Below are 20016 nucleotides of genomic sequence, written 5' to 3'. Positions count from 1 at the left end.
CAATAAAAATTGTACTGAGAGGAACTCGTGATTAGACATCTACTGTCTTTATCCCATCCTAACTGAAGCATGACCGTATCTCAAGAATCTGTTCCGACCCTAAAATCAGTCTCGAAGGTTATCAGGAAGATTCCTTGGCTATTCTTTTAAGTCTGTAAGATGAGCGAGTTAGCGACTGGTTGCTTATGCGAGGCCCTGTTATCGCATCCACACTCGGTGAATTATGAGTGGAAGAGCTAAATAGCATCTTGTGTGGGATGCTGAAACGTCTTCTCTATGGAATCAACAAGTGTAATATCATATTACATCGCCATTTCATTGCCTTCTATCCCTCTTAATCTCCACTATGTTCTGAGGCAGCTGCATTTCAAAATACAACTTCTGCGCTGAAGAAATTTGAATGCAGCAGATGGTGTCTAAAGATCATTTACCGTCTTCATGATGACGGTGTCGGTGATAAAGTAATGGGACTACAACTGATCTCTGAGCTCTAGGTTCAGGAACTTATATAAAGCTGCCATTCCAAGTAATGTTTTGCATACCTGATGGATCCAAAGTAAGACTGAGGAGGAGCTCTTCTGTTTTCCGTAGTTTCCATTTGAGCTAAAAATTCTTGATAAGGTGAAAATGGAAACTTCAAATCACATAGATGGGAATAATATAAAACGGAAAGAGTGATGACACCTATGGCAAAAACAGAAAAATGAGTAATAAATACAAATAGCAAAGACTCTAACACTCTATCTCCTCTCTTTAACACTTGATTGACCTATACAAATTACAGAAGTATGCTTCGCAGACCGCTACCTAATTAGCACATTAGTGGCCTCTAACCGTTACTTTTTCACCTACCCGGATCATGTATTAACGTGGTGGAAGCTTTACTTCTTTGCAATACTCTAGCTGTTAGCTACATTCATGCCGAAAACAGTGTCTTGCATCATAGCCACAAACTCATTGTAGTCGATGCGTCCATCCTGGTTGGGAAAAACACGATGTGTGACCACTTCTGTATTCATGAAAAGCAATGCGAGAAGAGATATGAGCAGAGAAGTCTTACATTGTCTTGGTCAACCTGGTTTATGAGCTCTTCTATGGGAACATCATCTAGGCCGAACCGCTCGCAAGCCTGCTGCAGCTCGTCCTTGGTGATGTACCCACTCCCATCTGTGTCGAAGTAGGAAAAAGCTGCGTACATATGATCTTCCCTCTGGATCTTGTTTAGATGGAGCATTGCTGCTATGAACTCGCCATAGTCTATTGTACCGCTGTTATCGATGTCAGCCTGCATCACGAGTCATGGAAAGGCACTCAGGTTTGGAAAGACAGGATGAAGCATTAACAGTCTCTGCCAAAAGGTTTTCTTTGTAATCTTAGCCTCATGTCATAGAAATGCTCAAAGTCTATCAAATCAAAATTTTCAAAATGAAGTTCCGAATAAATATAATGACTACTTTGTCACTCTTACAAGATGATTTTTCTCATGGCTGGCTTTGAACAGAGAGTCAAATATCAACTTACTTTTATAGGTTCTATTGTCTAAAACATGTACTTCGACAAAGAAGTGCCAATGGAAAACAGGGACGGATTTTAGTACTATATGCATGTTTTTATCAACTGACGACTGCTTGAAAGGTAGTAAATGAGTAAAGACATTTCATTTCAAGTCCTACTACATGGTTATGTCTATGAGCCGTAGCCGCCAAAGTTCATATGAAGAAGATTCACCAAAGAGAGATGTCCGTGAAAATAGCTTCAATCTCCCATATTTCACATATACCAAAAGAGGATTAGTTTCATGATAGAGGCTGTAGATTTCGAACTAACGTTTCTCTATACGATAAAATAGATTAAAAATATGAAACACAGCCTCCATGTAGAGTCTGGACTAGAACTTACTGCTTGCATAAGACCATTAATTTCTGAATCCTTCAAATTTGCGCCAACTTTTTCCAAGCCAACCTTCAGTTCCTCCACAGTTATGTTCCCACTATTATCTGTGTCGATCATCTTGAACATTTCTTTTAGACCAGCAATTTCTTCTTCTGAGAGGATCTCAGCCATGACCTTTATAAGATGCATTCATCAGTGGAACACACTGGAAAAATGAGAAAAGCCAAAGAGAAATGCATGGCAGATGCAATTTTTTCCGATGCAAAAAATTCCAAGTAATTCAGAAAAGTCTACTTTCAATAATTTCAAGTGGAGACAGTATAGAGAGACTTTGTGTATGGTAGGTAAACCGTAGAGTAATGATCAGCATCAACATAAAGCCTTAATTCTGTCATAATTGGACTAAACTTGCGTACTCTGATTGCTATCTTCTTGAGCTTGTCCATAGCAGAGAACTGCTTCAAACGAGTCAAAACAGCAGAATCGAGGGGTTTATCAGGAGCAACGCCATCAACCTGAACCCAAGGATGACCTGCACAGGGCAAAAGCATGTTTGTTTATCTATTTGTTGTGAGAATCATGAAAGGACGCGGCAAGGCTCTCAATCGAGTCAAGGTCTGAAGTCAAGACAGTGAGGATCTAGTATTTCCAATGGTAATGACCAAGAGAATTGGTAAATAGGAAGCAGTCCCACGAAGTCCCAAAATGTAACATGTTGGAAGTAACTTAGAAATTTTCAAATAATGAGGGTGAGGCAAGTGCTTTGCACCTTCTGAGAAATCGGTCTATGGACTCAATTCCTATGCTGCCACATTGTGCTTTTGCACTCTCAGCAATGCTATGGACATGCATCATGATACTTCTTGACAACAAACAGCAGCAGGTGACAATAGCAGGGATGCAACGAATTGTGGTTTTGAAAGAACTAAAAGAGGCAAAATACATATGTGTAGCTTCCAAAATATCAAAAGCAATAAGAATTGCTACTTACAGAGAACTTCATGGGCTGTAAGCCTCTTCTTCGGATCCCTTACAAGCATTCGCCGCACCAGATCCTTGGCGCTCTCAGATATGTTAGGCCATGGTTCGGATATAAAGTCAAGTTCTCCTTTTAATACCTGCTCAAATATCCCTTGCTCCGTTTCTGAACAAGAAGGCAACACATAATTTCAAAGTCTCAGTTTTAAGGGTCTTCATATGCAGATCGTTTGAAGGAACAAAGTAGAAAGCATTGAAAGATAAATAAGAGATGCACACCATCCCAAAAGGGGGGGACGCCACTTAGTAATATATAGATGATCACCCCCGCACTCCAAACATCACATTCCGGGCCATAATGTTTCCGTAGTACTTCCGGAGCCACATAATAAGGGCTCCCCACCACATCAGTGAACATTTCACCTGCAGACAGAAATGTTACTTCACAGGATGGATAGAAAGGAGCTGATAAACAAGTGCAACTGGTAACTTTTCCAAAGACAATCAGTAAACAATGGGATTAGAGTTCTTAAAAACTTGACCTCCTTCATCCTTTATTTAATTTTGACCTGTCTGCCAAGTCCCAACAAATTTTTTAACTACTGAGAAAAATCAAAATCTCGCGAAAAAACACTTCCTAAGTACCACAGCTTGATCTCCATCATATATAGCTTGAAGTTTGTATTAGCATCTTCAAAGCTGGTCTTACACCTTTCTTATTTAATATACTTCTTTAACTTTTCATAAGCCTATTGCAGTATATAGATGTTGAATAGGTAATTACAGTATCATATCTGTGAAGCAGAGCCTAGTTCCTGATGAAGATAAATCACTTGACAATTTAGGATGGCAGAGAAAGTTTAATCTCTAAATGTCTGGTTTCTAGTAGATATGGGAAAAGTATGGGTTTAATAAGATGCTTAAATGTTGAACATCTGAATATTGACACAGCAAACCTGCAACATGAATATGCATCTAACAAACCGAACATATATGTCACTGTCACTTCACATAGAGAGAGAGAGAGAGAGAGATCATTGGCCCATGAATTCAAAGTTCCAGAAAATTCTTCCACAGCTTTGTGAGTAACAGAGGAAAGATAGCACGATCGTGGGAGAGGGAATTATACAAAAGAAACCCATCCTAACTAGTTGATATGAGCTTGGAAATTTGCAGTTGCCTCCCAAATGGAGACAACAGAAGACCATACACTTGCTTTAGGCTATATTTTTACAAGTGACCGCAATACCCACCTCCTGACACCAATAACTCTTAAAATCCTGCCATGTGAAGCAATGCCAAGATTGCTTCCCTAGAAAAGGTCTTACTGCATATCCATTTCACACAATTACCGGTTACTTCGAACATGACAATTTACAGCTACAGTTTCTTCAAAAGAGTGTTGCTCTGCCAACATTATCTTCTAATTGACAATTGATTGTCTTGATCAAGCGGCAAAACAAAACCTGGGATGCATTTCATACACTGCTAGCCTAAGATTGCTTCATCAAATCACCTGAAGAGCCACAGAATTATGTTTGCCATGTAGCACTAGCAAATCTAGCCTTGGTAATGATTGGTTCCTCAAGTTTTTGAAGACTAAAAGGAGAGAATTCGTCATATATTCCAGCCTAAGATCTTTTCCACATATATCTGCTGCAATTACCGAAAGGACTGAAAGTGATTTTCAGATGTAGGTCACTAAGTGGGCTTTGAACCTGACACATTGTACTAATTTGACTATCAACATACGACAAATCTTAGAATACTTCTTGCCAATCAGAGTTCTGCAGAATTTCATTATATAAAAAGATATACTCACAAGAGTATCAGATTCAAGGTAGGCAGCAACCAATGAATGTCACTCACTGTCCTTTTACATACAATTAATGATGTCAGTGATTTTAACACAGCAATGGTTTCTGAGTATTCAAAAAAATACACCACGAGGTAAACCTACCAAAATTGTTGGCAGTCCTTTCAATTCATCTATTCATCCTACAGAACATTAGTTTGTGCTCTGCCCTGTGCACGACAACCATGAGGGAGAAAATCGGGAAAGACCAAACATTCATGTTCCTACTAACAAAACTGCTAGATGTATAGAGAATGGATTGCTTACTGACCACTATATCGAATAGAGTTAGGCATTTGAGATCAGCCTATCTAGTGTATGGACTAAAAACCTACCAGTAATGCAGATCAGTGATAGCTACACGATGCATGTAACCTGATTCTCTCAATCTTGAGACAGCTAGCTACTTTTCCAAGCTTCTAGAAAATATTCCATGCCTTCTTATTCCTTAAGGATACACAAATCGCAGAAAATTGAGACTTATGGGTGAGGAAACAATTAGCTAAATCCCCTCAAAGAGCAAATTTCTTCTTTCTTAGACTTTTTCTGAGGCCATCTTTATGCCACATCAAGCAGATACTGCAGAAAGGCATTTGAGGACCCGCAAGTGCATATCTTAAAACTATCGCAAAGTGAAGAATAGTGCTAGTGAAAATTGTGTCATCCATACAGTCACAACCTCTTAAAATGATATGCTAGACCCAATTTCACAAAGAACTTTTGATTTTTGTCTACTTGCAGGTCAAAATGCAGGGCACTGAAAATTTCAATGATGATGCATCCGTTCATAATAAGACATTTCGCAGTAGAAATTAAGAGCACAACCCACGATGTACCTGGCTTGAAGAACACAGACAATCCAAAATCAATCGTCTTAAGCGCAGCATCCTCTTCATGGTTTACAAAGAGGAAATTCTCAGGCTTCAAGTCCCGGTGCATCACCCCTAATGAGTGGCATGCCTCCACCACACTTACAATCACCTTTGCAAGCTCAGCTGCTTTCCTTTCTGAATAATGTCCCCTCTGAATGATCCTGTCGAAAAGCTCACCACCGGCGCATAACTCCATCACGACATGAACCGCGACCGCATCCTCATACGCATCCACAATCGATATAACACTTGGATGTCCTGCCAAGTGGTGCATTATCTGAATCTCCCTCCTCACATCCTCCACATCCTCCTCCGTCGTCAGCTTCCTCTTCGCGATCGATTTACAGGCAAACTCCTTATTCGTCCCCTTCTCTATGCATAGAAATGTAGTTCCAAATTGACCTTGTCCAAGCTTACGGCCTAAACTATAGATCTCCTTCAGATTCCGTGTTTTCCTCCCCAGCACCGAATCCACCTGAAGCCCCGCACTCGAAATTCTCTTCATGTGCCCCGGCTTCTTCGGTTTCGCTGCCTCCGGAGGTTTATTTACCTCTTCCTTGACCGTTTTTTCCGGTTCAGCCTGTTTATGCTCCTGAGCATCAATCTTCACAGGCTCAGGAGGTGCGCTTTGAATTGGAACAGTGGAGGACTTGGATTTTGCATCATTGGTGCCGGTGCCGCTGCTACTCGCATTCTTGCTGCTGTTCTCACCATTCGGGGGAGGAGGGAGGCAGTCCTCCGGCGGTCTGGAACGCCATATCGCCGCGCTGACGGAACTTAAGAATCCATTCGCACCGAGTTTCGGTCCCACGCATGAGTTTCCCATCAAAATTTCACACCAATCTAGCTAACAAGTCCTTCCGAACCCTCCCTCAGGCATTTCAACAACCGGGTCGTCTGGTCGGTTCCTTGTCAATCCCGCTACGCCGAAATGCAATCAAATTCGTGGCTCTCTGATCCGGATCAGAGACCCATCAACAATTTGAGAGAGATCGTTGCACTTCAGCGGAGGAATCAAACTAAAAACGACACATGAATTAAAGGGTGCAAAAACCAAAAGAAAAGACTTGGTTTTTGGAACACCCAATAGGACCGAAAGAACAAGAATTCGGAATCGATGAAGAACGCGAGAACACACGCGAGACCCAGAAAAAAAAAAAAAGGGATTTTGTGGCAGGAATCTTAGCTGAGTATCGGAGGACAATCTGAAGAAACGAGGAGGATCGATTCGCTCCGGGAGAAGCTTGCTGGTATGGAAATGCATGCGCAAAAGGGGAAGATCATCCAGACTTGTGGCGTGATAAGATCGTGCGAGCAATGGTTATGGTTATGAATTACGCAGGTTGCCGGTATTCGGCACTCGATGCATGCACGTGCATGGGGTTTCAGTCCAACGGCCATGTCGAGACACATATCCCCATCTTATCTTATTGACAAATTTGGCCCCTAAGGTCTCCTTGTACATGGACCTGTCCATATTTAGTTGGGAATCTTGGGATTGAGTATGGTATAATTGGTCGGCCCAAAAAAAATTCTATACCTTTTATTGTCTAATTAATGGAATTTATAAGATCGGATTTTCTTGCCTTCTATAGTGCAATTTGTCTGATTTGTGCAACATGGGGACTTTGATTAATGGCTGATAACAACTTTGTCGATTGCCAAAATTTGTCGGGCAGTGTTTATATGGGGTCGATGCAGTATACCATAGCAGCACATTACAATGGAATATTAGATGGAGAGAGGAGGAGGGAGGTCAAAACTCGGAAGATGACACTAGAGGACGTAGATTTTTCTGTGTACTGCTCACGTGGCATGTCGCAACAATATATATAGTATATTTTTCTTTGGGATAAGTGCATTAGAAGTCCTAAAACTTGTCATGAAAGTGCAATTGAATGCTAAAACTTTTAAAAAATGCGATCAAGTCCTAAAACTTGTCACAAAAGTGCAATCAAGTCCTAAAACTTATCACGAAGGTGCAATCAAGTCCTAAAATTTTCAAAAAGTGTAATCAATGGAAGGACTTGATTGAACTAATTTGACAAGTTTTAGGACTTGTTTGTATTTTTTGAAAATTTTAGGACTCAATTGCACTTTCATAATAAGTTTTAGGACTTAATTGCACATTATGAAAGTTTTAAGACTCAATTGTATTTTCGTGAAAAGTTTTAGAACTTTCAATGCACTTATTCCTTTTCTTTTATAATCTGATGGCACGGTACATAGAACTCCAACTACCTAAAGATCCATGAAAGACGATTAGCTCTGGACTTTTGACTTGTGAGATAGCCCCGACCCGAGCAACTGACCTTGATAAATTGCCCTTGAGAGTGATGGCTAGCCAATGGCCCTTGACCCTCGCCACCACTGGATTAGGGTGGCTAACCCTTGTAAGCAAGGGGCCAAAGATGTTTCAGCAAATTGATGAAGTTTCAAATGGTAGGTGATAAAAGAGTTGAGTTTTGCAAAAAGTAGATAGATCACGGATCTTGACTGCACAAAACAAAGTATGTCAGAAGAATGATAACATTGTACTTAACCCGTTGTTCTTTAGCAAGAAGATTTCTTGCACGAAACATTCGAGAAGATTGTTCAAAGCTCTCTTTTTCCACGATCCATCGCAGAGATAGAGCGTTTGCGGCGGCTGCACAGAACTTCAGTTTGACTTCTTCGTACGCCATATGACATCATCTGCTCGAATGATTCCAGTTCTTGACCTTGTCTTGTCGCTCAACTGCTTCGGGCACCACTTGCCATCATTCAGTAATGAATCACTACTAATTCTAGAACGAACCCAACTTGGAAAATTGCTGAAAATGGCATTTATTTATTCAAGCACAGTAGGAAAGGACCGTTTCAAAAACCTCAAGACGTGGACCAAGTTTAGTCGTTTGCATGGGGACTTAACCCCCTCCCAAACTCCCACGAGACACGGTCTCTTCAAGTTATCCTTAACCTCTCCCTCACGCACATATATATAAGCAGATCCATGCAGCATGAATTCTCACTGATATATCTAAAAGAAACCCTCCATCATTTCAGGGCACGTCATCACGAGTCGCAACACGAAGAGATATAGACGATGAGTTCTCAAACAAGAAGGGTCGTGGATAACAGGCCACTGTTGTTGCAGGGTCCAAGGCCTGAAGCGATGGCTGTGAACGGAAGCTCCACAAAGATGATCAAGGAGCAAGATTTTTCCCGGGCTACAACCGCGAGTCGTTGCAGAGAACCGGTTACCAAGATTGTGTACTTGAGATCGCCCAAAGTGATTCATGTGAAGCCTGATGAGTTCATGGGTCTGGTTCAGCAACTTACCGGGAACCAGTCATCTTCTCTTTCTGCCTCTTCATATGATGATGATGCTGTGGGGATCAATACAATGTAAGAGAGAGAGAGAGAGAGAGAGAGAGAGAGAGAGAGAGAGAGAGAGAGATTGCAATATATCCATGCATGAGATTCTGATATGTATATCGAAAGATATGTATTAGTTTGTATAATTGATCATGACACTTATAAACTCGAATTCCAGGAGAAGGTTACTCATTTCAAAAGAGAACTTGAATGCATTCGGTTCGTTTTTAATCGTGTCATTATCGAAAGCTGAAAGTTCCAATCATGTCATTTCTGATAAAAAAATTCTGATCCAGTATTGAAGTGCTTGTATCGTCCAGAAGGAAGGAATCGATTCATACATAACGTACGTTAGTCATCGTTTTCCATTAATTTTAGGTTTTATAAGATGAAAGTAGCATGGATCATCTGTTGTGTAGAGATATAGTCCATCATAAGGAGAATGAATTGTACTAGGATCGATTCGGAGCATTACAAATTTCGCAATAAAGGTCAATCCTTCAAACGCAGCAACTCTTGCAGAGCAGATACTTGTCCAGTTTTCCATTGATTAATCCATCTAGCAGAAAATTCAAAAAGCACGTGTTCTACAAAACCACTTGATGAACCACTTGATGAAGGGACTAATAAGTCGCATCAGAGATTTTTCTCCGGTTTGAAGCGCGGATTGTGTTGAAATATAACGCGAAAACGACAAGATCTTATAAATTAAGTCAATGTGAAAATTACAGAGAAATAAACGATGAACGATAAAGGACATCAGAGATTTGCATGATTCGATCCGAATATCGGTACTTACATCTATGGGGAGAGCCTGCAACAAATAATTCACTATAATCAGAAAATCAGAGTTATAATTCGCTCACACGCTTGAGTATTTTCCACATTTAAATTTAAGTCCAAACCAAAAGTATTTATGAATAAATAACTTAATTGGACGAAATAAACTTACTGTACAAATCACCGTGTTCGGAGAAGTCCTTCGTACGATTTCTCTTCGGCGATCGCAACTTCTTCCTGTGTGGCTCTTCACGGCTTAAAAGAAAACCCACGGTTCTTTTCCCTGATATGTTCACGCAGCCAATGTAGGTTAAAGAAGAGAAAAACAAACCCTTGTTTTTTGGTTGTTTTCTCTCACAATGACCTTTATGCCCTTGGATAAGACAAAAGAACAAAATTTTCAAGCGCACGATGTGAATGCTCTGATCTTCTTTTCTTTTACCCTTGGGCCCACAAACTACCCCATAAAAGAAACATATAAATTTGTAGAATATATGTGCTCATCTTTTGTCCTGTAGTGCCAATATGCTCTGATTTCCTTTCGCGAGCAATCTTGAATATTATCTCCAACAGTAAAGATATCTTCACGGTCAAATATGGAAATTTATCCGAGCAAGTCACGTTACGGAACTGGCTCAAGCTCGAGTCATAATTTAACAGGTTGCGTTATCCTCCTCGTATCCAAATTGAACAAGATTTTCCTCCTCCCATCCCTAAAATGTTTTGAAGTTTTTACACGAAGCGACTCTCACCCACTCAGTTTGAAAACTTCAAATGTAAATCCTAAGTTTCTCTCGACCTCTCTCCTCTACCTTCGCCTCCCTACCTGTCTCAGATCAGCCGCAGCCTCACTCCAACCACCGTCCGCCCCGCCATGCCAAGGTGCCGCCGCCCTCTCCATGAAGCCGATGTCAGCCTTGCCGCGATGCCTCTAGCGATGACACCGGCCCCACTTCTCACTCCTTCCTCGGTTTCAATAGTGCGTCGTCTCTCTTTATTATATATAGTTCAAGCCGGAGCTAACAAATGTTTTGCCCACGTGACATTTAACTATACCTTTGTGATTTTGCCATGTGGCTGTCCACGTGACTTATACTCGATCGATTAATATTAGTTTAGTGGATAGGGTATATGGTCTCGAGTTTTTAACTTGGCCATTATAAAGATTTAGTGAAAAGTTATTTAATATGAACCTGGGTATATAAAAACGCACATGCTCTAAAACAAATTAATTTGCGAAAAAGTTGATAGTATTCGAGCTTTTCAATTTTAGGGAAATTGCCCAAAAAGTCATTAACTTTTTGATTTTGTTAATTGAGTCATAAACCTTTTCACATATTGCCAATTAAGTCCATCTAGCCAATTTTGGCTAGAAATCGCTGACGTGGACGCGGGCGTCTTACGTGGCATGACCGACATTAACATGGATAATTTTTAATAATTTTTTGAATTTGTCTTTTTTTCCCCTTTTTCTTTTCTTTCTTTCCGTTTTTTCTTCTTCCCTTCTTCCTCTAGCCTGTCGCCGAGCCTCAATGATCGGCCATAGGTGATGGCTGGCGATGTCGACCTTGCTAGCCTCAAGCAAAGCTCGTCCCCATCAGCCACTAGTGAGGACAAGCCTTGCCCGCCCCTAGCAAGGTCGACCTTACCCCCTTGCCGTCGCTAGGTGAGGTCAAGTCTTGCTAGTGGCTAGTCGAGGCGTAGGATGGTATGCATTTATGTCAGCGATTTTTAGCCAAAATTAGTTGGATTGACTCAATTGAGAAAATTAAAAAGTTTAGGGCTGAATTAGCAAAAGTACAATAGATTTAGGTTTTTTTAACAAACTTTCTCTTCAATTTTTCTGATGTGCGTATGTAATTCGTTCCAATTTTTTGGCTGCATTTTGTATGTTCAATTCGACAAATATTTTACTTAGCATACTCAGTGGCTTATTGCCCAAAAAAAAATACATGAGAAGCTAATAACATAAAAAATAAACACATGCAAATACATTTACCAATATATAAGGCCACATAACTAGCTGCATAGAGTTTCCGTCCTTCCGTGATTGATCAAGGAGAAAAAATTCTCACACTACTATCAAATTCGAGAATTTCATTACCGCATACTAATAAGATATAGAGAAAATAACATAAATAGTCCATGAATTTTGACCCCAATGCACAATGTCGTTCCCGAACTTTTGTTTTGTTTAACGTGATCTTTGAACTTTAGCCTAATGTACAATATTGTCCATAATTTTTAATTTTTTCAATGGGATTTATGAACTTTTGATACATGTTCAATTTAGCTCATGTACTATATGAAAATATTCAATGTAGTTCATGGACGAAATTGCACATTGGGCCAAAGTTCAATGACCATTTATGTAATTATCCCAAAGATGTACACGATCCCATACAAACTGGATCCTTAAAATGGGCCCAAGACCCAGGGCCCCGTTAAAGGCCCATAGCAGCCCGCTGTCCCTCCGACGCCGTTAGCGAACGTTGGCGCAGTCGAGGCGGCGCCGTCGCCGTCGCCGTCAAGTCCCGCATAGAGGGAAAATCGAAATGTGTTCAAAACCAAAGCCTCCAAGGCTCCAGCTCTCTCAATCCCCTCCTTCCACTTTTTGGCTCTTGCTCTTCTCTCTCTCTCTCTCTCTTCATCTGCACCTGCGATCCGTTCCCTCGATCGAATCGGGCTAGGGCTCGCCGTCGGTCGTCGTCGTCTTCCCGGAAATGAGGTGATTCTCGTGAAGGTATGGCGCTCTCGCTCTCTCCCTCTCGCTCCCGTTCTTGTTGTTCCGCTTCGTCCCTGCCCTCGTTTTCCCGGATTTTTGATGCGAGGTGCTTGCAGCGCGATTCGCTGGTGGCGCGGCCGAGACCGTGGGAGCGGCCGGGGCGAGCATGGCGACGGTGGCTGGGCCGGGCTCGTTTCCTCCGGATAAGTTCCATCCCGGAGGCGGCGGCGGCGGAGGAGGAGCTTCGAAGATGGGCGCGAAGCTGAGAAGGAAGACTCCGTCGGAGCTGAGAGTAATCATCTAGAGATTTGTGGCGATTCGTTTTGTGAAAGTGTTTGTTTTTTTTTGTGGCTGTGGGGACGAGATGATGCTTAGCTGGTTCTCTGGATGATGCGCGCCGCTTTGCTTTCGATGGTGTATTTCTGTGGATCGCAGCACAGCTTAAGATGTGACTCGCTCTGCTTGAGCATGTGACTTTTGTTTTGAGGCTCCAAAAGTCACTAGCTTTTTAAGTTGGCACGCTGATTCCAGTTACTCTTGCTTTGTTACTCGAGTCTTCAGTTTGGTTGTCGAAAAAACTAAAGAAAATTAACAGCGGTGATAAATAATTAACGTGGCTTGACTGGATTAATGTCCTTTACAGGGAGAGCAACTGAAACGCGTCAATGTTGTTGAGCTTGTAGATGAATCTGCAGCCCCTTTACTCGATTCTCTGAAGTAAGTGTTTCACTGATCGTATTTGAGTTTTCATTCTATAAGCACGAGATTAGTCATTGAGAAGTTTTTTTTTCTTCCAGTAACAATGCCGGCACAAATGATGGTCTTAAGAAACCAGAAGTGTTTAAACTACCAAGATACATTGATACGCGAGTTAATGAAGTATATCCTGCCAAAAAGTCAAGGTTTAAAATGTCATCGCTGAAGGAGAATGTGAAGGTAAGGGCATTTTCCGGTATAATTGATAGATGTTCTAGATTCTGCTTTATGTCACTCATCTGTTTTAATTTCGAGAGCTTGAGCTTCGGGGGGGAGTTATTGTCTATCGTTGGCGTGCTAGCAAGATAAAAAGTTATTTCCTTGGTTATGTGCTCTTAAGCAGGAAACCAGTACAGTGGAGCAGAGTCATGCAATGAAGAATCTTGCTGTGCTTTCGAACATGGCTACAAGAAGCAAACAACATCTTCAATGGTATTGATGAGATGCCCAATACTCTCTCTATGTTGCTTAATGATTATTGATGAAATCAGCACCTTCTTATATGTTTTGTTCCTCGTATCCCTGCAGTTCCGAGGATTCTATTTTCTCTTCTAAAGTTGCTGAAAATCATGGAGTACAAACTCAGTCAACACTTGAGAGGTGTAACCAGAGTAGATTCCGTACAGTTGCCGAGATATCGTCTAGTTCCGAAAAACTATCTGGCTTGGCTAATATCGATATGGTAATTACTCTCATCTGTTTTCCCTTGAGCCGTTGGTATATCCTTCAGTAATATCACCACTATCTTTGTAGGATAAAGCTCTAAAAGGATTGGCTGCTCGAGAACCAGCTTCTCATTTATTTGATGATTGTTCTGAAAATTTTACTTCTACCTCGACTTACTCGGGCTGCTCTCAGTACAACATAGTTGGCCAAAAGGCTCCTCTAGATTTCACTTTGAAGACAGTCATGCGGATTGCAGCATCTTCTTCAGTAAATTGGTGTGTGTACAGATCCCAAATCTGCTAATGTCTTTTGCAGTTAATAGTGTTGTGAGGGCTTACAATTGCTTGGAGACTCCTGGGGCATTTTGTTCCTAATCTGGAGATATTTCAATTTTGGTCTTTACTCAATAGGGTCATTATGAAAATTATTTTAAATCTTGTATTAGAGTTTGAAGATTTTTCCACTGCCTGTGCATGATGACATCTTATGTAATTCTAAACGGCATTAAAAACATGGGAAAAAATTATACTTACACCAAAACCTGGTGCTGCTTGCACTGAAGATATCGTATGAAATGGGGAGCATCACTTGTTTTGAGAAATTTAGCTGAGTTTTCTACTTGCCAATTGGTTCCTGAATCATTTTTTTATTTATTGGAAATGTCTGCCCTCATCTAAGAATATCAAAATATTTACTTTCTTAAAACATATAAATGGGTGGCACACTACTCTGCAATCTGCATGCAAATTGACAACTTTGATTAATAGCACAAGTTGTGGCAGGGTTATTAATTTTCACACACCATGCTCAAACTATACCGACTTCTTTGTTCCTTTACTCATGTAGTTCTTTTCTATTGCTCAAGGTTTGGTGTATGCTTTCTTGTTGTCCGATTAACTTTTTTCCTTCATTATTTCCAGGATTTACAGGTTAATTACAAATGGTAGTTACAATAGTGTTCCCAATCATACATCTCTTTGTGCTTGCTCTGAGGGTCAAAGAACTAGCCATTGTTCAAGAACCCACATCGCCTCCATGGGCTTTTGCTCTACGGCTTTGAATTCATGGATATATCCTCAGTCCACTCTTCCACTTTCTCTTATGTCAGTGCTGACCTCACCAGCTGCAGAGAAAGGTTTGTCAAATGAGATATAAGATATGGAGGGTGTCCCCCTGAACTTGTCACTAATGCTCTCCTTTTTGTTTAGTGGAGATGGACTTCTTAAAGAAGCGACAATTGTCATGGGAAGAGTCATTTCGTAGTCTTTACTACTTATTCCGGAAGAACATATGTAGCGTATTTTACGGTAATTTTCTCCTCCTTGAGATGCTCAGATACTTTTCGGACTATCTCATTTTCTTCTGTTGGAATATATGTCGAAGTCAATTTCCACGAATGTGTATGACGTAGTGCTGCTATTAGTTAAGCAATAAGCAACTACTTTCCATGCTTCTTTCTGATTTTTTCGTTTCAATCTTGGACTAATGGCTTCTGTATATGTAAGTATCTCGAGTTTAGGAAGATATACAGCTAATTACCTGAAAATTTGTAGGCTTAACGTAGGCCAAATCAATGACATCTGAAAGAGCTCTTTGTGATGACAAACACAAGCTAGTATTTATTAATTTGCTGGTACTCATGAAGAGCATGTTTTGTATTAATAATAACATTTCAAATGTTTAAAAATTGAAAGAGGTATTTGAGCCCTTACGGTGCCTATAACTTTCTGCAACGTCTAGAGTATCCATGACTCTCGATGCTGCTGAATATCTTACACAATGGATCTCTCATGACTTAATAAAGAGTCAATTCTATAGGTAAAGCAGTAATTATGCCATGTGAATAACAGGACTTTGTTAGAAGGCCATTTCTCACCAAGAACTATATCAATTAGTTCTTTCTGGTCATTATATAATCATCCTGTCTGTTGATTTGTTGCCCTAATATGCTATTTTATTCATGGGAATTAGTGTGCACTTCTCAATTTGTGGTAATGTTTACTGCTGATGGTGACTCTGGAAGAAGCAAAAGGACTTGCAGTGCTTATGTGTCCCGGTCGACAAGAGGTCTGCGGTCATTGTTTAGAGAGCATGTAAGTCACAGCAATTGGTGTTTGCTTCTGTTGCTGCATGCACCTTTTAGTTGTTAATAGTGCTTATTCCGTTCTGTCAAAATTTCCTAAGTACTGTCACTTGATTGAATCTCTAGTTTGGGATCACCTTCAGGGCTTGCTCAGCCAGCAGGAACCATAGATGGGATTTGTCAAGACTATTTTGTTTAGCCTATTTTATACAACGGAAGTTTATTCCCGTGAGGCATCATTGTCCTGTTGTTAGCATTTCAATAAAGATATTGCTGACGCATACATATCTTGTTATCGAAATATCTGGCTCGATTGCAAGTTGCTCATTAGCCAAGTTGTATAAGTGATCCTGAGATCAGTATAAGATTACATTTATTGCCCATTTGGACATGATCATGGTCTGTACTTGTTGGCTGTGATTTAGTTTACGTCTGATGACCTTTTATTTCCGATAAAGAAAAGAAAGAATTTCTATTGTTGGAGGTCTTATCTATCATATTGGTCAAGCTATCATTGCGAAGGATATGGCTCAATTAGTTCCAGTTGTCACATTGACCAAATTAGTCCCTTTTCTTGAACTTCCTTTTTTCTGGAATAATGCCTGACCATTCGGTTTTGTCTGATTTAATTAGGATATATGTTTTTCTATGCCTCTATGCCATTCGAAGGTGGAACAACTTGCTACAGAAGATCTGGTTGAGCTTTCAGAGATAGAGAAGCATAATTTAGGCCAGGTAAGGTTTGTGCTTTTGGTAGATTGTTTTCATTGTGGGCGAGAGCAGTAGGGCAAAGATATAAGTCGACATAATAAAGTTTGAATATTTTGTTTGTGTTAGAAAGTCCAACCCAAAAGCTTAAGCTTTTAGGTGGAGAGAGACCACATGAATATAAAGAGCATTTAGAACCCGTTGTCAATCGATGTGGGATAATTCTTCAACACCCCCACTCACGTGCAAGTCGGATTACGAGCAGCACGTGAAATTTTGACATCGCACATTCACATGGAATTTTTACCACGCACATTCGCGAAAGGGATAGCATTGGCTCTGATACCATGTTAGAAAGTCCAACCCAAAAGCTTAAGCTTTTAGGTGGAGAGAGACCACATGAATATAAAGAGCATTTAGAACCCGTTGTCAATCGATGTGGGATAATTCTTCAACAGTTTGACAACATATCGAGCTGAGAGCTGTTCATGGTCAGTTGAATCTTAGTAATTCTTTCCTGAGCCTCTCATTTGGAGCTGATTTCTGGGGTAATTCATGTAGCGTTAATTGTTGGTTTCATTTAGTTGAGCTGTCACAATGCGGAAGAATACAATTTCTTCACGTTGACATTAGCATATCTAGTTCTTGCATTTAAACTGTTGGTAATGCAACCTGCCAAAACCCTCTCTCTTATTGTAACTGTAGAAGACAAGTCCAACTCTTTTACTAAAGTGGCATTAGCACGAGCAATAGTATATATGCATTTAAAGGGCATTAACCTACCTTTTGTTTTTATGCTAAAATCACAGACTCGACGGCCCAGTTCATTGTCCGACGTTGATAATACTCCACAATCTTTGCTAGCTTTCAGTGGAAATAAAGATGTTCATGGTCTCTATGACCTTTTGTTAAATTATAGGTAAGTAGTGGCCTGTATATTGTGATATGCTTCATCTATCAGAAAGGCATCTATAAATTGCTTTCTATACTTAAAGTTTCTTGTCAGTGGTCCTGAATTTAAAGTTCTTGGCAGATCTTTCTTGACATTTCTGACTGGGGTGGATATTCCGGTACTATATTCGCCTATTCCATTCCAAAATGCTGCTGTGTCTGTTCCTGAGGTGTGTCTTTTTACCTTTTATGATCATCCTATAAGATTGAGCTCATTGGCTGTGTGATATGGACTAATTGTCAAACGTTTCATTTGAAATCAGTAAGAGACAAAATTTGGAAGACATTTTGATTGCCATCTTTTTGCAGTCATCTAACCTCGAGAAATAGTTGCCTGTTTTCATTAATGTATCTCATGGCTATAGCCCGTAGGTCCTCAATTCCACCTTATTTTCAGGTTAGATGCATGGAAATGAGACCAGCAAATCATATTGCTGATTCAATAAAAGAAGACAGTAGCTCAGGTGGTGACTCTACAGCTGGCCTTCGCTATACTCTTGAAATTACAGATGCATATATACCGCCATGGATTATCTGCAATATATGTGCACTTCTTGGGTCTCAAGGCAGATTTGAGGCAAGGTATGTTGAAAACTCTGATGTCTGATGAAGTTGATTACTTGCATCTCATGTCTGATCGCATGTATCTCACGTTTGAGGCAAGGTGTGTAGAAAAATTTCATGTTTAATTCCACTATGGAATATCTGTCGTAGTCATGTTTGATCACATATGAGTTAACTTAATATATCTGCAATATAAGGCTCCGTTTGTTTTGCGGAAAATGAATAATTTGGAAAATATTTTTCTACAAATGATTGCTTATATCACTTACAAAAATAAATGAATGAAAAACATTTTCATCATCCACTAAAATATTTAGATATATATTGTTGGCGATAATGGAAATATTTTTTCATTGGTTAATTATTTTAAGCGATATAAGCGAACGTTTTTAAGAAAATATTTTCCAAATCGTTTATTTTCCGTTAAACAAATGAACCTAAGTGGAAAGATCTTTAAGAGAATTTAGATGTTCCTGTGAATTCAAGTTGAAGTTGACTGCTGTTCTCTGTAGAGTCTATGCACCGTCGCTCTTTTGAGTTCTTTATATATTTGAAGGCAATGAAAGTACGTAGGCATTTAAGCTCACGTGTTCTGCATCTTTAGACTGAGTGTACGTTTGGGGGATCATTAATACATGTCATATACTCGGCTTTAATTTTGACATGGTTGCATTCAGCTTTGTGACAGAGAGTGCCTCAATTGGCTTGAATGCTGTTCTTGAAACAATTTTTGGCAAGTCTGATTCTGAAGCCCTGGCAAGTGAAGTCTTGGAGAAGACTGATATTTTTGGTATGTCTGAAGCAACCGTTACTCCTCACTTGCGTTTAGGTCTACTGAAAAGTTTGAAGTACTGCAACGGTTCTTACACAGCTTCAGTATCTCCTGCCTGACAGTTACGGGGGATCTTATTTTCTCAATGCTGGATATTGTTTTTTCTCCAGCTCTAATCCTTCAATTTTGCGGTTTTACGTCAAGCATGGTGCAGCAGTGATGTACATCATTGTATGAGTTAAGCTCTGACCTAGTAAAAGAATCAAATGCCATGAAACAATCAAGTTGTCACCTTTAGTCTCTATTTCATGTAATGAATTCTTAGCTTTTTTTTTGGGTCGGAATAATGAAGTCTTAATCAAAGCATAAATTTTTCAAGTAAAGTTTGAGATTATGCTTGCATTGATCAAAGTCTGGATATCCATGATGTTTGCTAATGACATGTCACTATCCTTAAAGTAAACTTAAAGTCCGATGCCATGCTCCAACTCTATCGTCTCCATTGGTGTCTATATAAGTTGGAGAGAATTGTTTGGGGGGAGACAACTCTATCATCTCATTAAAGTATTTTGGAGAAAAAGTTATTTTGAAAGACTCGTCATTTTACTTCTTCATCTTTTTGGTTATAGCGGTTAGGTGCACCGCAATAATTGTTCAGGCGGGCATGGATGACATGAAAGCAAGGGAAGTAATCTAGTTTGACAACTCAACTAAGTGGTTGAAGTCATTGACAAGCTCTAGCTGTAGAATAAACTTTTCCAGACCGGCTTAGCCAATCTTTGCTGCCTGATCTAGGAAAATCACTTCGCTATGCAAATAAACTTAATAGTTTCCCGGGAAGCACTCATGCTAGCAGTACAGTAAGGCACATTGCATCTGGCTCATCACAAATGTCAATTCTTCCCAGGACAGAACCACCAGCCATCAGGATCCTGATTGCATCTCAGGAGGCCATTTTGCATAGAGAATTGGAATGGGAATGGAAATCGGAAGTGACAAATGGTGTTCCCAGTTAAATGTACTGATTTAAGTGGTCAAATGCGCGCAACATAGTTA

General features: G+C 40.1%; 2 protein-coding genes across 7 annotated transcripts; one reads left to right on the top strand and one right to left on the bottom strand.

Annotated features, from left to right (window-relative positions):
• Nucleotides 1-617: 617 nt before the first annotated feature.
• On the bottom strand, nt 618-6954 carry LOC115671425 (calcium-dependent protein kinase 20). Of its 2 annotated transcripts, none has more exons than XM_056302861.1 (7): nt 5563-6954; nt 3175-3294; nt 2885-3037; nt 2310-2425; nt 1900-2067; nt 1061-1285; nt 618-977 (listed from the first exon to the last, which is right to left on the bottom strand). In XM_056302861.1, exons 1-7 carry the CDS (start codon nt 6422-6424, stop codon nt 900-902), a joined length of 1722 nt encoding a protein of 573 aa, XP_056158836.1. In that variant the 5' UTR covers nt 6425-6954; the 3' UTR covers nt 618-899. The 2 variants fall into 2 exon arrangements, with proteins under 2 accessions (XP_056158836.1, XP_030448845.1); XM_030592985.2 differs by having other exon boundaries at nt 3151-3294; nt 5563-6952.
• A 5366-nt stretch (nt 6955-12320) lies between these two features.
• On the top strand, nt 12321-19334 carry LOC115671410 (uncharacterized). 5 transcript variants are annotated; one of them, XM_056303059.1, is made up of 15 exons: nt 12321-12472; nt 12567-12752; nt 13104-13177; nt 13258-13396; nt 13560-13648; nt 13745-13898; nt 13970-14157; nt 14803-15017; nt 15091-15189; nt 15854-15975; nt 16599-16700; nt 17483-17592; nt 17707-17794; nt 18022-18206; nt 18866-19334. In XM_056303059.1, the coding sequence occupies exons 2-15, from the start codon at nt 12627-12629 to the stop codon at nt 19077-19079; spliced, it is 1905 nt and encodes a 634-aa protein (XP_056159034.1). In that variant the 5' UTR covers nt 12321-12472; nt 12567-12626; the 3' UTR covers nt 19080-19334. The 5 variants fall into 5 exon arrangements, with proteins under 5 accessions (XP_056159034.1, XP_030448826.1, XP_056159036.1 ...); XM_030592966.2 differs by having other exon boundaries at nt 12321-12478; nt 12577-12752; XM_056303061.1 differs by lacking the exon at nt 13104-13177 and having other exon boundaries at nt 12321-12478; nt 12577-12752; nt 13289-13396.
• Nucleotides 19335-20016: the final 682 nt, after the last annotated feature.

This window comes from Syzygium oleosum, unplaced genomic scaffold, assembly GCF_021117445.2.
Source record: "Syzygium oleosum isolate NSW1041296 unplaced genomic scaffold, Sole_v2.1 Sole_v2.25, whole genome shotgun sequence".
Classification (NCBI taxonomy): Eukaryota; Viridiplantae; Streptophyta; class Magnoliopsida; order Myrtales; family Myrtaceae; genus Syzygium; species Syzygium oleosum.
This window is presented reverse-complemented; position numbering and strand designations above follow the sequence as displayed.

Coding starts and splice junctions, on each gene's coding strand:
- LOC115671410 (XM_056303059.1), top strand. CDS start 12,627: ATGGCGACGGTGGCTGGGCCGGGCTCGTTTCCTCCGGATAAGTTCCAT. Junction 15,190..15,853: donor CATATGTAGCGTATTTTACG/GTAATTTTCTCC, acceptor CATGGGAATTAG/TGTGCACTTCTCAATTTGTG. Junction 17,795..18,021: donor CTGCTGTGTCTGTTCCTGAG/GTGTGTCTTTTT, acceptor CCTTATTTTCAG/GTTAGATGCATGGAAATGAG.
- LOC115671425 (XM_030592985.2), bottom strand. CDS start 6,424: ATGGGAAACTCATGCGTGGGACCGAAACTCGGTGCGAATGGATTCTTA. Junction 3,038..3,150: donor CGTCCCCCCCTTTTGGGATG/GTGTGCATCTCT, acceptor CTTCTTGTTCAG/AAACGGAGCAAGGGATATTT. Junction 978..1,060: donor ACCAGGTTGACCAAGACAAT/GTAAGACTTCTC, acceptor TTTCCCAACCAG/GATGGACGCATCGACTACAA.